The 17815-nt window shown below is 42.3% G+C and overlaps 1 protein-coding gene across 1 annotated transcript in view; it reads left to right on the forward strand.

Annotated features, from left to right (window-relative positions):
* Positions 1-17815, forward strand: part of LOC133498108 (calretinin-like) — a 39087-nt gene that overhangs the window by 2948 nt on the left and 18324 nt on the right. Inside the window, exons 2-3 of the mRNA XM_061814556.1 lie at positions 13709-13881; positions 14054-14305. Coding sequence (XP_061670540.1) covers positions 14215-14305 — 91 coding nt within the window. The 5' untranslated portion in view covers positions 13709-13881; positions 14054-14214. The remainder of the gene's footprint in view (positions 1-13708; positions 13882-14053; positions 14306-17815) is intronic.

Consider the following 17815-nt stretch of genomic DNA (forward strand, 5'->3'; position numbering starts at 1 on the left):
GGGATAAGTAAGGGCTGAACGAGAGCAGTTTATTAGATGCATATTGATTATGAACTGCTCAAGATGATGTGCACGGCACAGTTGCGTGCCGTACTGTTGCCGGGTTTCCTTAATTGTGACGGGAATTCGAGGTGGCCTAAGTCCCCACTGAAGCCCCAAATACCGACTGCACAGCTCCTCGCTGTCTGAAACGGCAGCGAGGAGAATAATCGCGGTGAGATGCGACCAGGGAGTTGAGGGGCGGCGGTGCTGTTGGGTCAGAGACAAACAAAAGTTCAAAGTAAACTGTTTTTAATCTCGGGACGTGGCAGGGTGAATGTTTTTATGACATTTACCGTACGTATTAACGGTGACATAATGGCACGCAGTGCAGCGAGCGCTCCGCTGAGCAATCCCGAGCCACCGTCCGCTATCTGTCACGGTGACACGAAGCCCGGCGACGAGCCACCCCCCCCCCCCCCTCGCTCCTCGTGCAGATGTTGTCTGACAAAAACTCTTTGTTTCATCGACGAAAAATGGATCGTTCAACCGGAGCGACGGGGGATCAATCATATTAGGCCCGTCCCATCTGGCGTGGGAGATGCGCACAATACATTAACATTAAAAGCAGGGGTATAAATTAAATCAACGGCTATATTTTAATTTGTGTTTGCAGGCTCACAAGAGGGGCTGCTGATACAGTTTCCGTTTAAGCCGCAGCAGGGAACATTTATTTGCTCCAAGGCTTCTTTTACAGTTATCAAAAGCAGTTTTCAACAATGCGTGTGACTATTCGCATAGGATCGGTCGCAACGTAAGTGTTTTGGTTTTGCCTCCCATCTGCGCGGGCTTCATCACTTCATACTCGTAGGATACATAAAACTGCTCTATCGTGAGTGGCGGTGTGGAAACCCAACTGTTAAATCCTCCAAGTGGAAGCGAACCTCGAATACAGGAGTGTCGCTCTATTGGGATGCAAAATGGCTGTCCTTAAAGACTGCAAAGTGAATTCTGAAACTTTTCCCCCCAAAACACATTAGAAATGATTGAAGATTATTGCTGAAAAGAACTGTGGTAATAGACTGAAACTATTTTCCTGATTCTTGGCGCAAGCGCGGGTAAAACGGGGCCCAGTCATAGATTTTGGAGTCTGTCATGAGTTGCCCCCCTCCCACTGTAGAAGAATTTGAGCACCTTGGCAGCACTAGTAGTTATCCAGCATAATATTGATGTGCAATCATGCTGAAAATGCACCTTCTTTTTGGATGGGACGCTGCTTTAGAGTGCCTCGTTGTAGACCCCGGGTGTGTGCAAGGAAAGGAAAATTGGGAAGCCGATTTTGTATTTTTAAACTATTCATCTCAAAGGAAACAAAGCAAATACAAATCTCACTCTCAAACTTTCACTATCATAAAATCTTTAACCATTTAGCCACTTTTTACACAACATAAACTTTGTTTCTGTTATACAGAAGAAAACCCAAGTTTAGCGTTCCTTTTTTTTGCAAACTCAGCGCAAATTGACCATGAGAGTGTCTGGATCACATGTTTTCGGCAAGTGCGCAGACCTCGCCTAGATTCCCATGTCGTTGGAAAATATTATCAACAACGATGTAATATTATTCAAAGGTAAAATGATTTCACATTTCTACTTTAAGGTTATCTGATGAAGCTTAGCCATTTTCTGCTGTGTTGTGAGAAATGCAAAAATAGAAGACACCAAGGCCCCTTGAAAGCCATAATCCAAGGAACAGTAATATCGTGCCGCTGCATCATCTGTGCGAATACAGTTCTGCATATAAACTTGCAGGAAATGTCACACTTGACATTATCATACGAATCGCTAAGGCTAGCATAAAAAAAAAACAAGTACATGATGGTTGTTCAATGCAGTTCAACTCGTTCAAATGTCATATGTACAAAAAGAGCATAATTCCTAGAATCTTGAGCCTGTGGCTACAATTTAGTGTAGGCAGGGAATAAAAAAAAAAAACCTCACCCAAGGGGGAAATGAGAATTTAAAGTCACGAGTATATTAATATGTAGCACGTATTTTCTCATCATAAACAACAGCAAGCAATTAACCACTGACACCTAACCTGTCGATGTTAGTGTCGATTGGCAGAGACATTGCACTTAAGTTCTTGTTTTAACGACGAGCTTTATGCCTGCTGTGTGTAAATCTTTTTTGGATGATTCCAGATTTATTGCAACGGTTTCTGGGTTTGTGTTCAAATGTTTAACTCCTGTAATTTCCAGCCCACAAGCCGGGACTTTTTTCACACGCTTTCAACCATGCGGTTTATCTGGTGATGCGTCTAATTTGTGCATTTTTTTTCTAATGGCCGTGAGGGGGCACTCGAGCGGGAAAGGTAACAGTGAGACTGGAATATATGTGCCGAGGAAGGGACTTTTACCGGCCATGTTAGTGCTGCGCTAGCGTTACGGCCACGCTCGCGTTAGTGACGTGCTAGTGTAAAACTCTTTCTGTGTACCATTTATCTTTGTAAATATGTGTTTCAATGTGGGCACTTGCGGCTTTTACACAGCTGCGGCATATGCATGTACCAAATGGTAATTCCTTTACAAATGTACTGGATAAAGCTTATAACCAGGTGAGCGCTGTAGGCCGGGAATTACGTTAATCTCTCCTCAGACCTTCCTGCTTGACACGGAAAGGCATGTCATGAAACATTTTGTATGCATTGGTTTAATTTATTATACAGTTAACCTCAAAACGGATTGAGGATTGGATGACAGGGCATGAAAGAACTTGCACAGTACCCTGACTTGAACCCCATCAAAAACATTTGATAAACTTGTAACCAGGTGCGCTCTTTAGGCCGGGAATTACAGTATGTGGGAAGACAGTGGTTAGCCTATGTTAGTTAAAACAAATTGAATTGTACTAGTTCCATGAGCGGTGGAGAATGTTTTCAAATATATCGTGATTAAGGCTCCAGTACTCCTGTGACTTTCGTGAGGATAAGCGGTTTGGAAAATGGTTGGATGATTTTTTTGGGTCACGAAAACGTGGCATAAAAATAGGGACACAAGGACTTTTTCCTCAGCATTTCTCGAGTGGAAAAGGTAAGCTTGAGACCAGAAATTATGTACCGAGGAAGCGACTTTTACCGGCCATGTTAGCGCCACGCTAGCGTTAGCCCTGTTTTAGCGTTAGCATTAGCGCCACTCTTGCGTTAGCGTTGGGCTACCGTTAAACTCTTTGTGTGTACCATCTTTCTTTGTAAATATCTCGTGTTTTAATCTAGGCACTTGCGGCTATTACACAGTTGCGGCATATGTGTGTACCAAATGGTATTTCCTTTACAAATGTACTGTGTGAGGCTTATAACCAAGTGGGCTCTGTAGGCTGGGAATTATGGTAGTCTCTCCTCAGGCCTTCTTGCTTGACACGAAAAGGCGTGTCATGAAACAAACATTTTGTATGCATTGGTTTTAATTGATTATATATATATATTGTAATTTTTTTATACAGTTAACCTCAAAACGGATTGAGGATTGGATGATATGGTATGGAAGAACTTGCACAGAACCCTGACTTGAACCCGATCAAAAACATTTGATAACCCACAACCAAGATTGACCCAATTAGAAAACTCCCACTTTGATTTTACACTTGTTACCCCTGTACTGGTAGGGGAGTACTAGTATCCTAACCGTGTATTTAGTGTAATTTGCCTTTTGCCGCAGTGAGAAAATGGCTGTCAAGACTTTTCCTTTGTGTTGGGTCACATGGTAGCTCTTTAGATGGCTCCAACATTGGTTTTCTTTTCATTTGATTAACTTATGTCTCCATTTCTAACCAGAGCGACCGATTCCACTGACAGCACTTTCTTTTCGTACTCTATTGCGAAGCGGGCAGATCAATAGCTGATAGATGAACTCTTTACGTCAGTATTTTTCCCCGCGTTCTCCTCTCAGGCACGTCAGCGGAGTTGAGATCCGCCGCTGTATTGACGCGGGGCCGATTGCTTGGACGGAGGCGCACAATAGGAGACAAATCAGGCTACCGGGCCGTTTATTGTTGCCATTCAATTTGCAGACACACGTACAGATGACTACTATACACCGCAAGTACAAGTTTAGTGTATTTTATGTGTGTGCTATGCATCTGTGTGTGTGTATTCACGGTTGAACTTGTGAGATGGAGGATCATGGGACATCTTCCATTATGTAAATGTACCCACTGGCATCTTCGCATTGACTGAATGCAGTATTGTCACACGAATTATGTTTTTTTTTTTTTCTTTTTCTGTCAGTGTGTAAGAAAAGCCTTCAACGACTCTCCTGTAAAAAAGTTAATTGTACCTTCTGCTAATCTAGTGGAACAGCATATAATTTTTATGCCTGGAATTCATATACAGTGAGCTTTCCCTGGAAACATCAATGCAGAGTTCGTTTGTGTCTGTGAACCAGGAAGTGGCCCGCTAACAGTTTGGTGCACGCAGAGTACAATGATTGATTGAATTATACGAGTCAGAGACACCCATGTTTTTGGGGCAGGATGTGTTCTTTTGCAGGGGCAGAGGTCAAGGAGGGGACCATTTGTTCCACACAACGGACCTTTCCGACCTGTCAATCACTCGTACAGTAATAGCCAATCAGATAGCTGCATTGTCTTAACCCCTGGCTTGACACGCCCCTCTTGCCGTATTGTCCCACAAGTAATGCTGGTTGTTAGTAGTGTGCGCTTGGAAAAGTTAATGTTACGAAGAAAATGGTCCTCAGATGTGCAATTCTGATGAAAGATATCCTGCTAGTTTACAAGGGGCCCGCTTGATTCATTTTGCAAAGCCGAAAATACAGTTGACAAAGTGTCTACGATGGATTAAGGCTCGCGGAAGAGCGCACGTACAACTAAATGTGGACAATATCAACAAACACAAGGCTGTATGTTCGAAGGTAAGTGAGGGAGAAGTATCTTCTCTGAGTTTGATTGACTATCTAAAGACTACAATGATATTACTTGTGAACTTTCCAAGTAAAAAGTACTCACCCTGCTTTACATGCACAGTATGATTCAACTAGTTTATGCTTTTGGATTTCAATATGCAGTTTGTGATCTGTCAAACTTTTTTTGATTGATCGCCAACATTTCGCTGGAACTCTGACATTGAGTCCTGCTCTATCCAAAATCTTAATTCTGTGTACATGTCCTTGCTTGAAATAGTTGAGACCTCTCTGTAGAACTCTCTTGGGCAAGTCTGACGCATTTGGCAAAAAAACATACCCCAACATTATCTGGAATGCGCGATAGAGAATCGACTTCAAACATGTTACGCTCAATCTCCATTTGAAAGCTTGTGGGACATGGCTGGAGGGCGGAGCTCAAGGTCGCCATCGTAACGATCCATTACAGGAATTGAGGCCATCCCAGACCTATAAGTAGAAGAGTCCGACATTTTCTTCACATGCTGAAAACTGCTTGGGTGGGACTGTAACTTTTGCAATACCTTTTTATTTTTGGGAATTGTTATATTCATCAATAAATCAAGGACCTCGTATCACAGGTCTAAATGGACTCGGTGGGCGCCCGTCTGCCTTTTCTGATTTAACGAATTAGTTACCCCTGTTTCTAGCCAACGACAGTGCCTACAGTAACGTTGACCGAGCTTTTAGATTTCTCTCTGTCATATTGTTGCCTTACTGTCTGATAGAAGCCAAGGTTGCATCACGACGACAAATAATCACGAGTTGTCTCAGGTGACATTGTTACTCGGGGTGGGTTTGTTTTTGCGTGTCAGAGATGTGCACTCTGGAGGTCCAGCGTCTTAATTGTTCCCTGCAGAGGGATGGGGCGTAGGACAAGGATTGTGCCTGCAGGGAATTACATTCCGAGTGTAATGCTCAACACACGCGACGATGCATTTTTGTCTGCACACTGGCAAAAAAATCTTGTGCAGATCTTGAGGTTGAGTCAATTGTATGCCAGTTGTACGATAGTATTCAGAAAATGAAGAGTTAAATGAACTCATTTTAAATGATTGTGTTCCAGTGGGGAGGTTGAGGGGAATAGAATAATATACCGTCAAATATTATAATTGAGACTGGATCGAAAATAGTATTTCGCTTTATCAGTTTACAGCATTCCGTCTGTGTCAAACTACTTATCAGGCCGCGTTGTGCCGCTGATAAAATGGCCGATTACTGCAATGAGGCAATCTGTCACTCTCGCTTGCACAAATCGTACACTCCCACTCTGATTGCTGCTCCGGCGCATTAATGCCGGCGCAAATGTCTCTGGCAGTCAAGCCCACAAAGCCTAATTTGATCTGCGTGCACACTTCCACACAAATAAACCCACTCTGGGATTTTCTTTTCTCCCCAACAATATGCACATCGGGGGTATTTATCGGCTATCCGAGCGTGTAATTATGCACTTGTAGATGGTGTGCGCCAGACAAGAAGACCGCGGTCTGCGTTTGTTATTGTAGTGATGCTTCTCAGCTGAGTTTCCCGATATATCTGCGTGATGAGACGCGTGTGAGGAAGTGAAAGAAGGCTTTAAAGGCCTCCTGGTAATTAGCAAGCGCATTAACTTGAACTACTCTGGAGTAAAAGATGTCTGGCGGGTGAACCAAGCAAGCCCTCGGGCCACATTACGGCTTGATTGGACGTCATCCTGGCCGTCCAGAAGACGGATCGTCTGTCGGATAGAACGTGCCTTTATGGGCCCTGAACATGAATGTTTTAAATAGCAGGCAGAGGCATGTTCTAAGTACTTAGCGTCTGAACTTTGCTTCTGTTTTGTGCTGTATGCTCTCCTGCATTTTTCTTGATCAGTTCATCTAACAGTGTTGCTTATTCTGGATGAGGTCCGGTGCTTTGCGTACCATGATGAAAGCATGAAACGTTCCTTTTAGCCACGTTTGGTAAGCCTGCGCAATCTCATAAGCTCCAATGCAAGTGTAACGTAATTCCCGGCCTACAGAGCGCACCTGGTTATAAGCCTAACCCAGTACATTTGTAAAGGAAATACCATTTGGTACGTACATACGCTGCGGCTGCGTAAAAGCCGCAAGTGCCCACATTGAAACATGAGATATTTACAAAAACTGTACACGGATAATTTAACGCTCGCGCTGCCCCGCTAACGCTGTGCGAGCGCCTCCGCTCCAACGCTAAAAATATACCAGTAAAAGTCACTGAGACACGGCAGTAACACGCTAGCGCAGGGTCGGACCGGTAAAAGTCACTTCCTCGGCACATATATTCCACCGGTCTCCGCTCGAGTGCCCTCTTGCGGCCATTAGAGAAAAATGCACAAATTAGCCACATCACCTCATAAACTGCAGGGTTGAAAAAGTGTTAAAAATGTTGCGACTTATAGACCGGAAATTATGATGATTTCCCCCAAAATCTGAATTTGGAAAGATAAATGTTCCATTTCTTTTTGGCCATGTACAAATGCATATTCACTAAATAATCTTTATTTATTTACAGTGGTTTAGACATGCACTGGTTGTTATGTAATAACTGCTGAATAATTAAAGCAGACGTGAGCTTTGTGGTCTCAGAGTGTCACGATCAAGATTGCTTATTGTTTGATGAGGGGAAATGCTGACTTGTTACGGAAATAAGTCAGAGATAAACGTGGTAGTATTGTAAGTATTCATCTGAAATTAATTCCTCTCCCAGCATAAGTTTTTGGTTTTTTTTTTGTTCTGACACATCTGTTTTTAAACCCACAGTTAATTTGCAGTGCAGCATCCAAGAAAATTAATCAAACTTGTGAAAGCAGAGGCTTGTTTTTGATGCGAAATATTTATGTAGCTGTGCACTGTGTCCCAAAAGGCAAGTGCAAAATGGCTACCTGTCAACCTGTTTTGTTTTTTTTCTGTGCCCAACCCTTTTTTTGGAAGCTCTGTTTGTCACAATGCTCCAACGTGCAGTACGATTGACTTCGGGTTATTGAGCATCATAATCTTGAAGTCTATGAACAACGTGAAGTGGAAACGTATACTGTAATTCGCGGCCTGCAGAGCGCACCTGGTTATAAGCCTCAGCCAGTACATTTGTAAAGGAAATACCATTTGGTACATGGGCCTCAGCCGTGTAAAAGCCGCAAGTGCCCACATTGAAACCGACATTGAAACACGAGATATTTACCAAGACTGTACACAGAGAGTTTAACGCTAGTGCCGCCGCGCTAATGCCGCTAGGCTAATGTTAACCCTAGTGCTGCCGAGCTAACAGGGCCGGTTAATAAAAAAAAACAACACACTGGTAAAAATCACTGAGACACGGCAGTAACATGCTAGCAAAGCGCTAACAGGGCAAAAGTCACTTCCTCGACACATGTATTCAGTCTCACTCTTTTTCCGCTCGAGTGCCCCCTTGCGCGCCTTAGAAAAAATGCACAAATTAGCCGCATCGCCGTATAAACCGCAGGGTTGAAAGTGTGTGAAAAAAGTTGCGGCTTATAGGACGAAAATTACCGTACATCTGAATTGCTCTTTGAAGCTAATTTGAGTTTATCTTGAGGCTGCGTTCCTGCAGCCCTCCGGATGGACTATCCGCGGTTTTGCAAAAAGGCCTGCTCTCGGGTGTTCACCGTCTTCAGCAGTAGTGATGCTAGCAGGGCTTTTGCCGTGTGGGTTATGACGAAGATCCTGTTTTCAGAAACTTGCCATAGAAGGTGATAAAAGTAACAATTATTGGATCTTTATTTTTTCTCCAGTCTTTCAATTTCCTTTAATGCTGAAAGTGGAGTTTTTGAAATTCCTTTGGGATTTCTTAGTATTTTAATTGTTGATTGAGGATTACAGTGGATCAGATGAACAGAATTTCTAGAGGGATAAAAGAGACAAAGACAAAGCGCTAACTGTCAATACATTCAGAAAAGTAAATGTGGATTATTGTTGTACTCTTATGGTTTTCCTACATCTTGCATGATTGAGCCATCCATTGATTGCATAGTTAGCACGGTCAGCATAGGTCTGGACCTTTTAAAGCTTCAACTTTACAAAACATTCTCATATTAGTCTTTTTGTGCTCATCCACTTGTCTTTCCCGCCGGCAACGCGTGAGCGTGATTTGCGTCTTCAGGTTTTTACGCAAAGGCCAAGTGCAGCACAGCCAAGGGAATCATACGGACATCCAACTGACAGTGTGCAAATCGGGTTAGCATCGGGAGGCACTGCGCAATTAATTGCATCCATCCATCCATCCATCCATCCATTTTTTAAACGGGGTGATATGACGTTTAGCCCAACTGCTTTTGACCATTCACGCTCACACCTAAGGACAATTTAGAGACTTCATTGAAAATGATGTGCATGTTTTGGTCGTGTTTTGGAGGGAATCTGGAGTACCCAGAAAAACCCAGACAAGCACAGGGAGAATATGAAAATATCACGCAAGAAGGCCGCAACCGGGATTCTGATCACCAGTCTCAGAACTGGGAGGCGGCTGCATTACCTGACTTCAATTGAGATCAGTGAAACAGGATCAATGCCCAAATAATCTTAGAGTAGATTAGATAGCTGCGCAAAGATCAGAAAAAGCAAGCTTTGTCATCCAACTTTGTTTCCTATGTAAACTGTCCGTCTGCTAAATGAAAATTAGATTAATTAAATTGTCTTGTTTGTTTTGACAAATCATGTTTGTCTTGTGATCTGTTTAATTAGGCAATGTGTGGTTCCCAGTCTTTTATTCGACATAAAAATCTGCTGAAATCCGTTGTGTAGTGTCTTTTCAAAATCGTGAAAGATGGGGGCGGGGGATGCCTCGCGTCCCCGATGTTACATCTCAACTTTCCCGCTAGTAGTGATAATGCTTTTGTTTTGTACACACAAAAAAAGAGACCCAGGTCAGATAAATATCACACAACGTCCCAGAAACAAAATGAAAAGAAACCAGAAAACAGCCGATGGCGACGTCGGTTTTATTTTTTGGACAGTTTTAAAAAGTTGCTTGGATTTGATTACACATCAGCAAAAAAAAAAAAATTTAGGCTCATCCTCGGAGGCCCTGGTACAGGATAGCAAAATCATGTTTTTAGATGCAAAGAAAACACAGGCATTTCATAAATCATTTAAAAAAACGGATGCTCTAGGATGGTTTATATATTATTATATTATTATTATGTTAGCCGTTGGTCAGCTAATTTTTTTCTGCTTTGACTTGCAAGCGCAAACTTGAGATACAAGCACCGTATGGTGGCAGGGAACTCAACTGAACTGTGAACACACTTTACAATAAGGAGTTTTTTGACAGTTAACAATTCGTCCAAATAAAAAAAATGAGGCTTCCAGCAGTATAACCCCAATCCCAGTTGAAGTTTACTGTCAAAGTAAACATAAAAGAGGGAGTGTGTTTCTAAAACAACCGAACAACTGCCTAAAGAAAGGCCTTGCTAGCTTAACACTTACATACAACAGAACTCACCACTGACATGTTAACATTTAGCATTGATAGTGGCAGTTTTGAAGACCTTCACGCAATGGATATTTGAGCACAAAAAGTGTAGCAACTTATGTAGACAGAAAATTTCAGGATACAAGCATATATTCTTTCCTCTGTGGGGAAAAAAATTAATATCACTCTAGCTTATTGAGTCAATGAGAGAGGACCACATATATATTTATTTCCGGCAGAAAGATTAATATACCAGTTTTTGGTGAGCACACCATAAGCAAAGCAGAATAAATGAAAGGAATTGAAGTAGTGAATCATGGACTACTGCTTATTGCTTTTAATTCCTACTGAGTTATCTTATTACTGTTTTTATCAATTGAAATATTGCAGCACATTGGTTTCCTTATTAAAAACATTCCTTTTTTTTATGGGGTCGGGTGCTGTAACACATTAATGGCATTTCCATTCATTTCAATGTTTTTGAGTGTTTTGCATTATGAGTTTGGTCACGGGGCAAATTAAGATCATATCTCAAGGCACCGCTATCGTCGCATTTTATCAATATGCTTATTCCCATCAAGCTCATTAAAGCGCTCATGTACATTTATATGCATTCATTTCACATTGTACAATTAGATTCCGCCTAATTCTACGTAATCCCAACAACATTTCCTCTTTTAATTTCCGTGTTAATTCTGCGTATTCCGTCGCGTGGGCTCATCTTGATTTTAATCAAGCATTAACACGACTGGCTAGTTCGCCGCGGTCACTGACCCCCACCCTGTGGAGCGACTGCCGCACAATACTGACTGCGGGCCGCCTCGAATTTAAACTGTATCCATGCATGTGCACATAGCGTACATGCATGACGACGTCCGCCCATGTGTGCAAAGTTTCATGTATTTTTCCAGTTTTCCCATTCTGCTGTCATGGATAGAAGCTTCCAGGGCGTAGCACGGGGGCTAACGCCGCATGCGCTCGGGTAATGTTAGCGTTGATAATCACATGATCAGGCCCCCCCACCCCCACGTCCCGCACCACTCCAGGATTGATCCCGTCGCCACCCCTCCGTCATTACAATGAAAGCAATCAGGCCTCGGCAAACATTCCGTAATTATTATTCATCCTTTTTTTTTTTTAAATGCTGCTAGCGCCTATAAATATCGCCCACTTCCACTTTATTGCTGTTCTTTGGTCCCCCCCAACCCCTCACCAACCTCGCACACAAACATACACGCACATCGAGAATTATAAAGGCACGCGCCGGCCTCGCCAATCATCCCGGTTTTTGTTTTCTTCATTTCTCTGATAGCAGCGCCCGGCCCGGAGGGAGAAGATAAAGTATCTTCTTCTCCTGCTTCTGCAGATTCCCCCCCACGCGCTTCACACCAGCTTCCAGGGACCAAACCGCGGAGCGTGATGCGCCACGACTCCGAGGAAGGAGATTAGGAAAAGATCGTAGATAGGGCGCACACGGCAAACGGAACAAAGGCGCGTTGGTGATTTAGGAGATGTGCAAAAGCGCGGCTGTTGGGATTGACGACCCTGATTGGGTTCGATTGAGCGCGGAGAACGAGGCTCTCCGACCTCTGCGGGGCCAGGAAGAGGGCGAGAAGAGGCTCGAAGGAGGCTGGAAAGCAGCAGCGGCGACACGGGGGAGGAGCGTCGTCCCATCTGTGTGACAGTTCAAATCAAAACTCAGCAGAGGAGAGAAGCAAGTCAAGTGGAAGACAATGGGGCTATAAATGGAACGAGGCGACGCATCAAACGCAGAAGGGAATCTTGTAGCTTGTGCTCCCCGCACGTTTGGGCCCCTCGGGTGGCTGAGGGCCACTTTTGAAGGCCATTCGCTTTCACAAAAGAAGGAGATCATGAGAGCTACCCTTTGGCTACTGATTCATCCGTGGGGTTGCCACTTCCATTTTTTTCACTTTCAGAAATTCCAGAATTTCAGTGGCGATGTTCGCAGTATGCGTGAGGTTGCTTAATTATACAAGGTAACTTGCGTCACGACCGCACATGGAACTCAAAGGAAACCAACTTTCCTCTTTCAATTGAATGGAAAAGCCATTAGCTGGCACGACGGAGCATCTGGTGAAGTGTTGGCCTCACAGTTATGAGAACCCGGGTTCAATCCCAGCCCTCCCTGTGTGGAGTGTGCATGTTGTCCCCGTGCCTGCGTGGGTTTTCTCTGGGCGCTCCGGTTTCCTCCCACATCCCAAAAACATGCAACGTCGATTGGACACTCTAAATTGCCCCTAGGTGTGATTGTGAGGGCGGCTGTTTGTCTCGTTGTGCCCTGCGATTGGCTGGCAACCAGTTCAGGGTGTCCCCCGCCTCCTGTCCCTTGATAGCTGGGATCGGCTCCAGCACTCCCGTGATCCCTGTGAGGATAAGCGGCTAAGAAAATGGATGGATGAATGAAAAAGCCATTAGTCGACTCCAGTCTTGCCCACAAAAACATTTTTAAAATGATCGTAGCACTCTATAATATTGTATTTCATTAAAAAGAAAAACATTAACAATTAGGGCGGCACGGTGCATCAGCTGGTAAAGTGTTGGCCTCACAGTTCTGAGAACCCGGGTTCGATCCCAGCCCTCCCTTTGTAGAGTTTGCATGTTCTCCCCACGCCTGCGTGGGTTTTCTCCGGGCCCTCCGGTTTCCTCCCACATCCCAAAAACATGCAACATTAATTGGACACTCTAAATTGCCCCGAGGTGTGATTGTGAGTGCGGCTGTTTGTCTCGTTGTGCTCTGCTGTTGCCTGCCAACCAGTTCAGGGTCTACCACACCTCCTGGCCGTTAACAACTGGGATACGCGCCAGCACTCCCATGACCCTTATGAGGATAAGCGGCTAAGAAAATGGCTGGATGGATGGATGGATGGAAAAGCCATTAGTCGGGTCCAGTCTTCCCCCAAAAACATTTGTTTTTTTTATGATAATAGCACTCTATAATATTTAATTATATTAAAGAAATACACTAACATTATTAAATGAAAGGGAAAGAAATCAATGATCTGCACATCTTGATTAAATCACTGTAGCTCCTGCTGGTGTGACCGGATTTGAGATAATGGGGCCATGCAGACACAAATTAATGTTTAACAACTACTGAAAGTGACTCAGAAACTTATAATAATGTATATTTTTTTGCTGAGGTTAAAGAATATACATGCCCATCAGTGTTATTGTCTGTCTTTGTGTGTTGCACCACCATTTGTGCTGAAATATCTGTTCCCCAATGAGTGATAACACCACCACTATTGATGCTATTGCTGTAGTTTTTGTATCATGTGTTAGCATTAAGTTGTGCGGTTGTTTTAAAATTCTCTTTATGTTTACAGTAAACTTCAATTAGGAGTGGCAGTAAACACAGTCAAGCCCGTGATGCGAAGATTTGTTCGCTATCTGTCAAAGTGCCGCTTGTTGTGAAGCAAAGTTGAGTTCACCTCCTCCTTAGAGAGGAGCGAGGAACCGAAGAGGCGCCCTTGGTCGACACGAGGAGCAAAGTTTTACGGTGCGTCGTCACAGCAGCAGCAGCAGCAGCATCATTTCATGGCAACTCATATGCAATGCCCAGGAGAGTCCTCCTCACCCTTTCCCCCCTACAGCTAAAGTGCTCCCTGTGTGTGTGTGTGTGTGTGTGTGTGTGTTGGGGGGGGGGGAGCGGGTGTTTCTTCACGGGCAAGGCGCTCCCTAATGGCGGGCAGAAGAAGTGCGACCGCCGCGGGGGGCTTAAAAGCAGAGAGTGAGGAGGAGCGGCGAGCAATAGCGGGGAGGATCTACGCGCGGAAAAGTTGATCTTTCATCCAGCATCTTGCATCCGTTCGTTGGAAGGAGGGCAGACGAGATGGCAGCCCAGACTCAGCAACCCCACCTGCACCTGGCCGAGCTCACCGCAGCCCAGTTCATCGACATCTGGAAACATTTCGATGCGGACGGTCAGTGACTTTTCTTCTCCCATTTTCTCACCCGGTAAAAGTTCCTTGCATTGAGAGGGGGGGAAAAAATGTGAAAAAGATAACAACTAATAAGTCACTTTACATTTTATGCATTTAAGATGAAATGAATTAAATTTAATTATGGGAATATTCAAAGAATATATTTTGCACACCTGCTGAAATAAATGACGTTTTAGTTTTATTTTTTGGTGTGGTTCCAGTTAAAAATGCATTATTTAATTTTGCATTTTCATATATATCATGATCACATTGAAATATGTATTGCCTAGGTATACAGTATTTATATTTTTAAAACACACGCCACTTCATCCTTATAAAAGTTGTATATCATGGTTTTTTGCTCCCCATTTTCTTTGCATTTGTTATTTTGAGTCTTAACTGCTGTCTGCTGGTTTAACACCTGAATTTCACCCGCAATTGTTAAATTATTTTATTTTATTATTTTGTAGAGATGTGATGTGTGGGGTTTTGTACACTATTTATAAAGAAGCAGAGTGAAGAAGGAGTGAAGAGAAAAGTGGCGCGAGTACAGAGGGGTGGCGGTTCTTAACCAAGATGGGGTGGGGGTGGGTGGGGTGTGGGGCGACTCTCATATAAACGGATGAAAAATGCAAAGGATTTAAATGAAAGGGACATGAGAGGATGATGATGGGTGGAACCAAGCGATGGCGACTGTAAAAATCTCCAAAATAATTACACAAATACAATAAATATCTTTTCATCCACCGTACGAAATGAAAACATCTTTGACTGTTAACTAATTATGACTACTGTAATTTTAATTTCTATATTGGGCTGGGTTAAAATGACAAAAGCGCATCCTATCTTGATGCATATTGTTTTGTGTAAAAATCAGATAAGAGTCAAATCAAATTTCTAATCTGTAAATATTTATATAAACAACCCGTGAGGTAAACAAACAACGTGTGCTGAAATATGTCAGCAAGCTGAATATTAGCCGACTGTTCTTGCCACGCTTTCCATTTTTATGTTCCGGCGTTGAAGGATTACCTTCTCCTGCCTTTCAAAAATCCCTGTGACCTCTGACCTGTGTTGTTAAACCAAACAATCGCCTAATTCTGAGGTAGTTTTAAAGCGCACCGATCCAGCTTTATCTCAAAGCAACCGATTGCTTGCATTTACGGATGCTTAATGTCGGAGGGGGGCGGGGCAAGGGACCGAAGGACACGCTAAACCTACCGCTAATTTTAGCACTCTTTGCGAATCTGATGCGTCTTTTGCAAATTTGGTCACGTCGACATGCCTTTAGATCAAAAATGAGTTGACTCGAGAGCTAATGAACATGTAGTGGATTCATTAAATCAGTTTTAATCCCTCATACGGAGAAGATCAAAAGAATTTATAGTATATCGTGAAGCTAGCGCCAGCCAACATTATAGGAGAGACGTTAAAGCTTTTGGCAGTGCACTTTCGAAATGTAGTTGGCTACAATTACAAGTTACCCTGATGAAAATGTAACAGCAATGCAACTATTTCAATCACTTTATCAAAACGATAAAACGAATTACACATCAAGGTCCCGTTTGAGACGACTGCAGAATGGCACATGACCAGAGAGAGCCAATCACAAGCATCGGATTTAGAAGGAGGACGTGATATGGAAAAAAATAAATAAATAGCATTTCCATCGTAACGAGAATTTTCATGGAAATGTTCAAAAGAAACTAAATTGCACATTTACTCCCAGCAATGTTATGGATTACAATTGCATACCATAATTCCCGGACGACAGAGCGCACCTGGTTTTATGCCTCAAGCAGTACATTTGGAAAGGAAATACCATTTGGTACATACATTAGCTGCAGCCGTGTAAATGCCGGAAGTGCAGTGCTAACAGGGCGGGACCGGTAAAAGTCACTTCCTCGGGACATATATTCCACCGGTCTCACTCTTACCTTTTCCGTTCGAGTGCCCCCTTGTGGCCGTTAGAAAAAAATGCACAAATTATGCGCATCACCGCGTGAACTGTAGGGTTGAAAGCATGTGAAAAAAGTCACGACTTGTAGGTCGGTAATTATGATATTTTTTATAATGAAATGACATGCTCTAGTTACATATAATTAGTTACTCCCCAACACTGTTGGTAGTGTAGCGCTTCACATAGCTGACTTTTTTGTACCCCTTGCGTGGTATCAGTTGCCACTCTCCTAACAACAAACTAATAAATATTAAGTTATTTTTTTTAAACAAATGACACATTAAATGGAAAAAAAGCGAGCAAAAATACAGTTAACATTCTTTTTTCTTTATTTTTACGAACAATGGAGAATTATAAGAAAATGGTTCTGCATGTTAGCAGATTGGCCAAACGCATCAACAGAACCAAATACACCTTGACTTATGAGTCACCTGACTTTAAGATATGAGGTGTTGCTTGGCCAATATATATGTATATATATATATATATATATTTATATATATATATATATATATATTTATATACAAAATATTTTTTTTGCTTTGATTTACACAACAAAAAGTTTAGATACTTGTTCACAACAAGTAGCATTTTGAAAACTATTGTATTTAGAACTAAGTAAACAACGTTCACTCAAGAAAATTTAATGCACAATGCAAAATGCCAAAGACGAGCGAACAAAACTGGCAACAATTTTGCAGTTATGACTAGGGCTGCAACTAACAATTGCTTTAATAATCAATCTGTCATTTTTTACAATAAATTGATGATTCAAATAAAAAAAAATCCATTGTTTTTTTTTCCAAAAACAAACATGAATGGATTTTTAATAAGTTCCTTGTTTTAATGTGTCAGGAAATGTTTACATTGTACTCAAAAGTAAAATCTTCTCAAATGTCTAATTTGACAGAAAAAAAAACCACACACAAAGATAAACACAAAGTTGGCTTAATCACAAAAAAATGAAATTATTAATAGTTACTGTTGAGATACAGAAATTAGAGGATTTGGCTGATTTTAAGTAAAAAATGATTCTCAGTAAAAACTCTAAATGCTTGTTTATGGAAAATCATTGTCAATTAATTTGGTAATTGATTAATTATCCCAACTCTATAAGCCTTTAACCATTGGTTATTTGAACACAAGCTGTTCAGCAACACATGTAGACAGACAAAATAACTACAACTAACTACTTGTGTATATGCCCTTTATACTCAGTGAAAAATGACCAATATTACTGCATCTTACTGAGCACCAGATGCACTATGAATTAATATTGATGCAAAAAGTGTTAACATTCTACAGTCCATCTACATCCTCATTGGTGGAGAAATATGAATGTTAAAAGGTTACTCACTGGTGGAGTGCAGGTTGCTGCAAATCAAAGCAAACTAGATTGATCATAAATCAACTACGGTGCTTTCGACTCACTTGTCACTGGATTACAGATTCATTACTGGGGCAATTTATTTTCGATAAAGTAGAGGCACGTGTGCAGCATTGTACAATAGAATTGCAACTGGCAACTTTCACGTTGAGCCTTTGGACCG

Source organism: Syngnathoides biaculeatus, chromosome 3 (genome assembly GCF_019802595.1).
Source record: "Syngnathoides biaculeatus isolate LvHL_M chromosome 3, ASM1980259v1, whole genome shotgun sequence".
Classification (NCBI taxonomy): domain Eukaryota; kingdom Metazoa; phylum Chordata; class Actinopteri; order Syngnathiformes; family Syngnathidae; genus Syngnathoides; species Syngnathoides biaculeatus.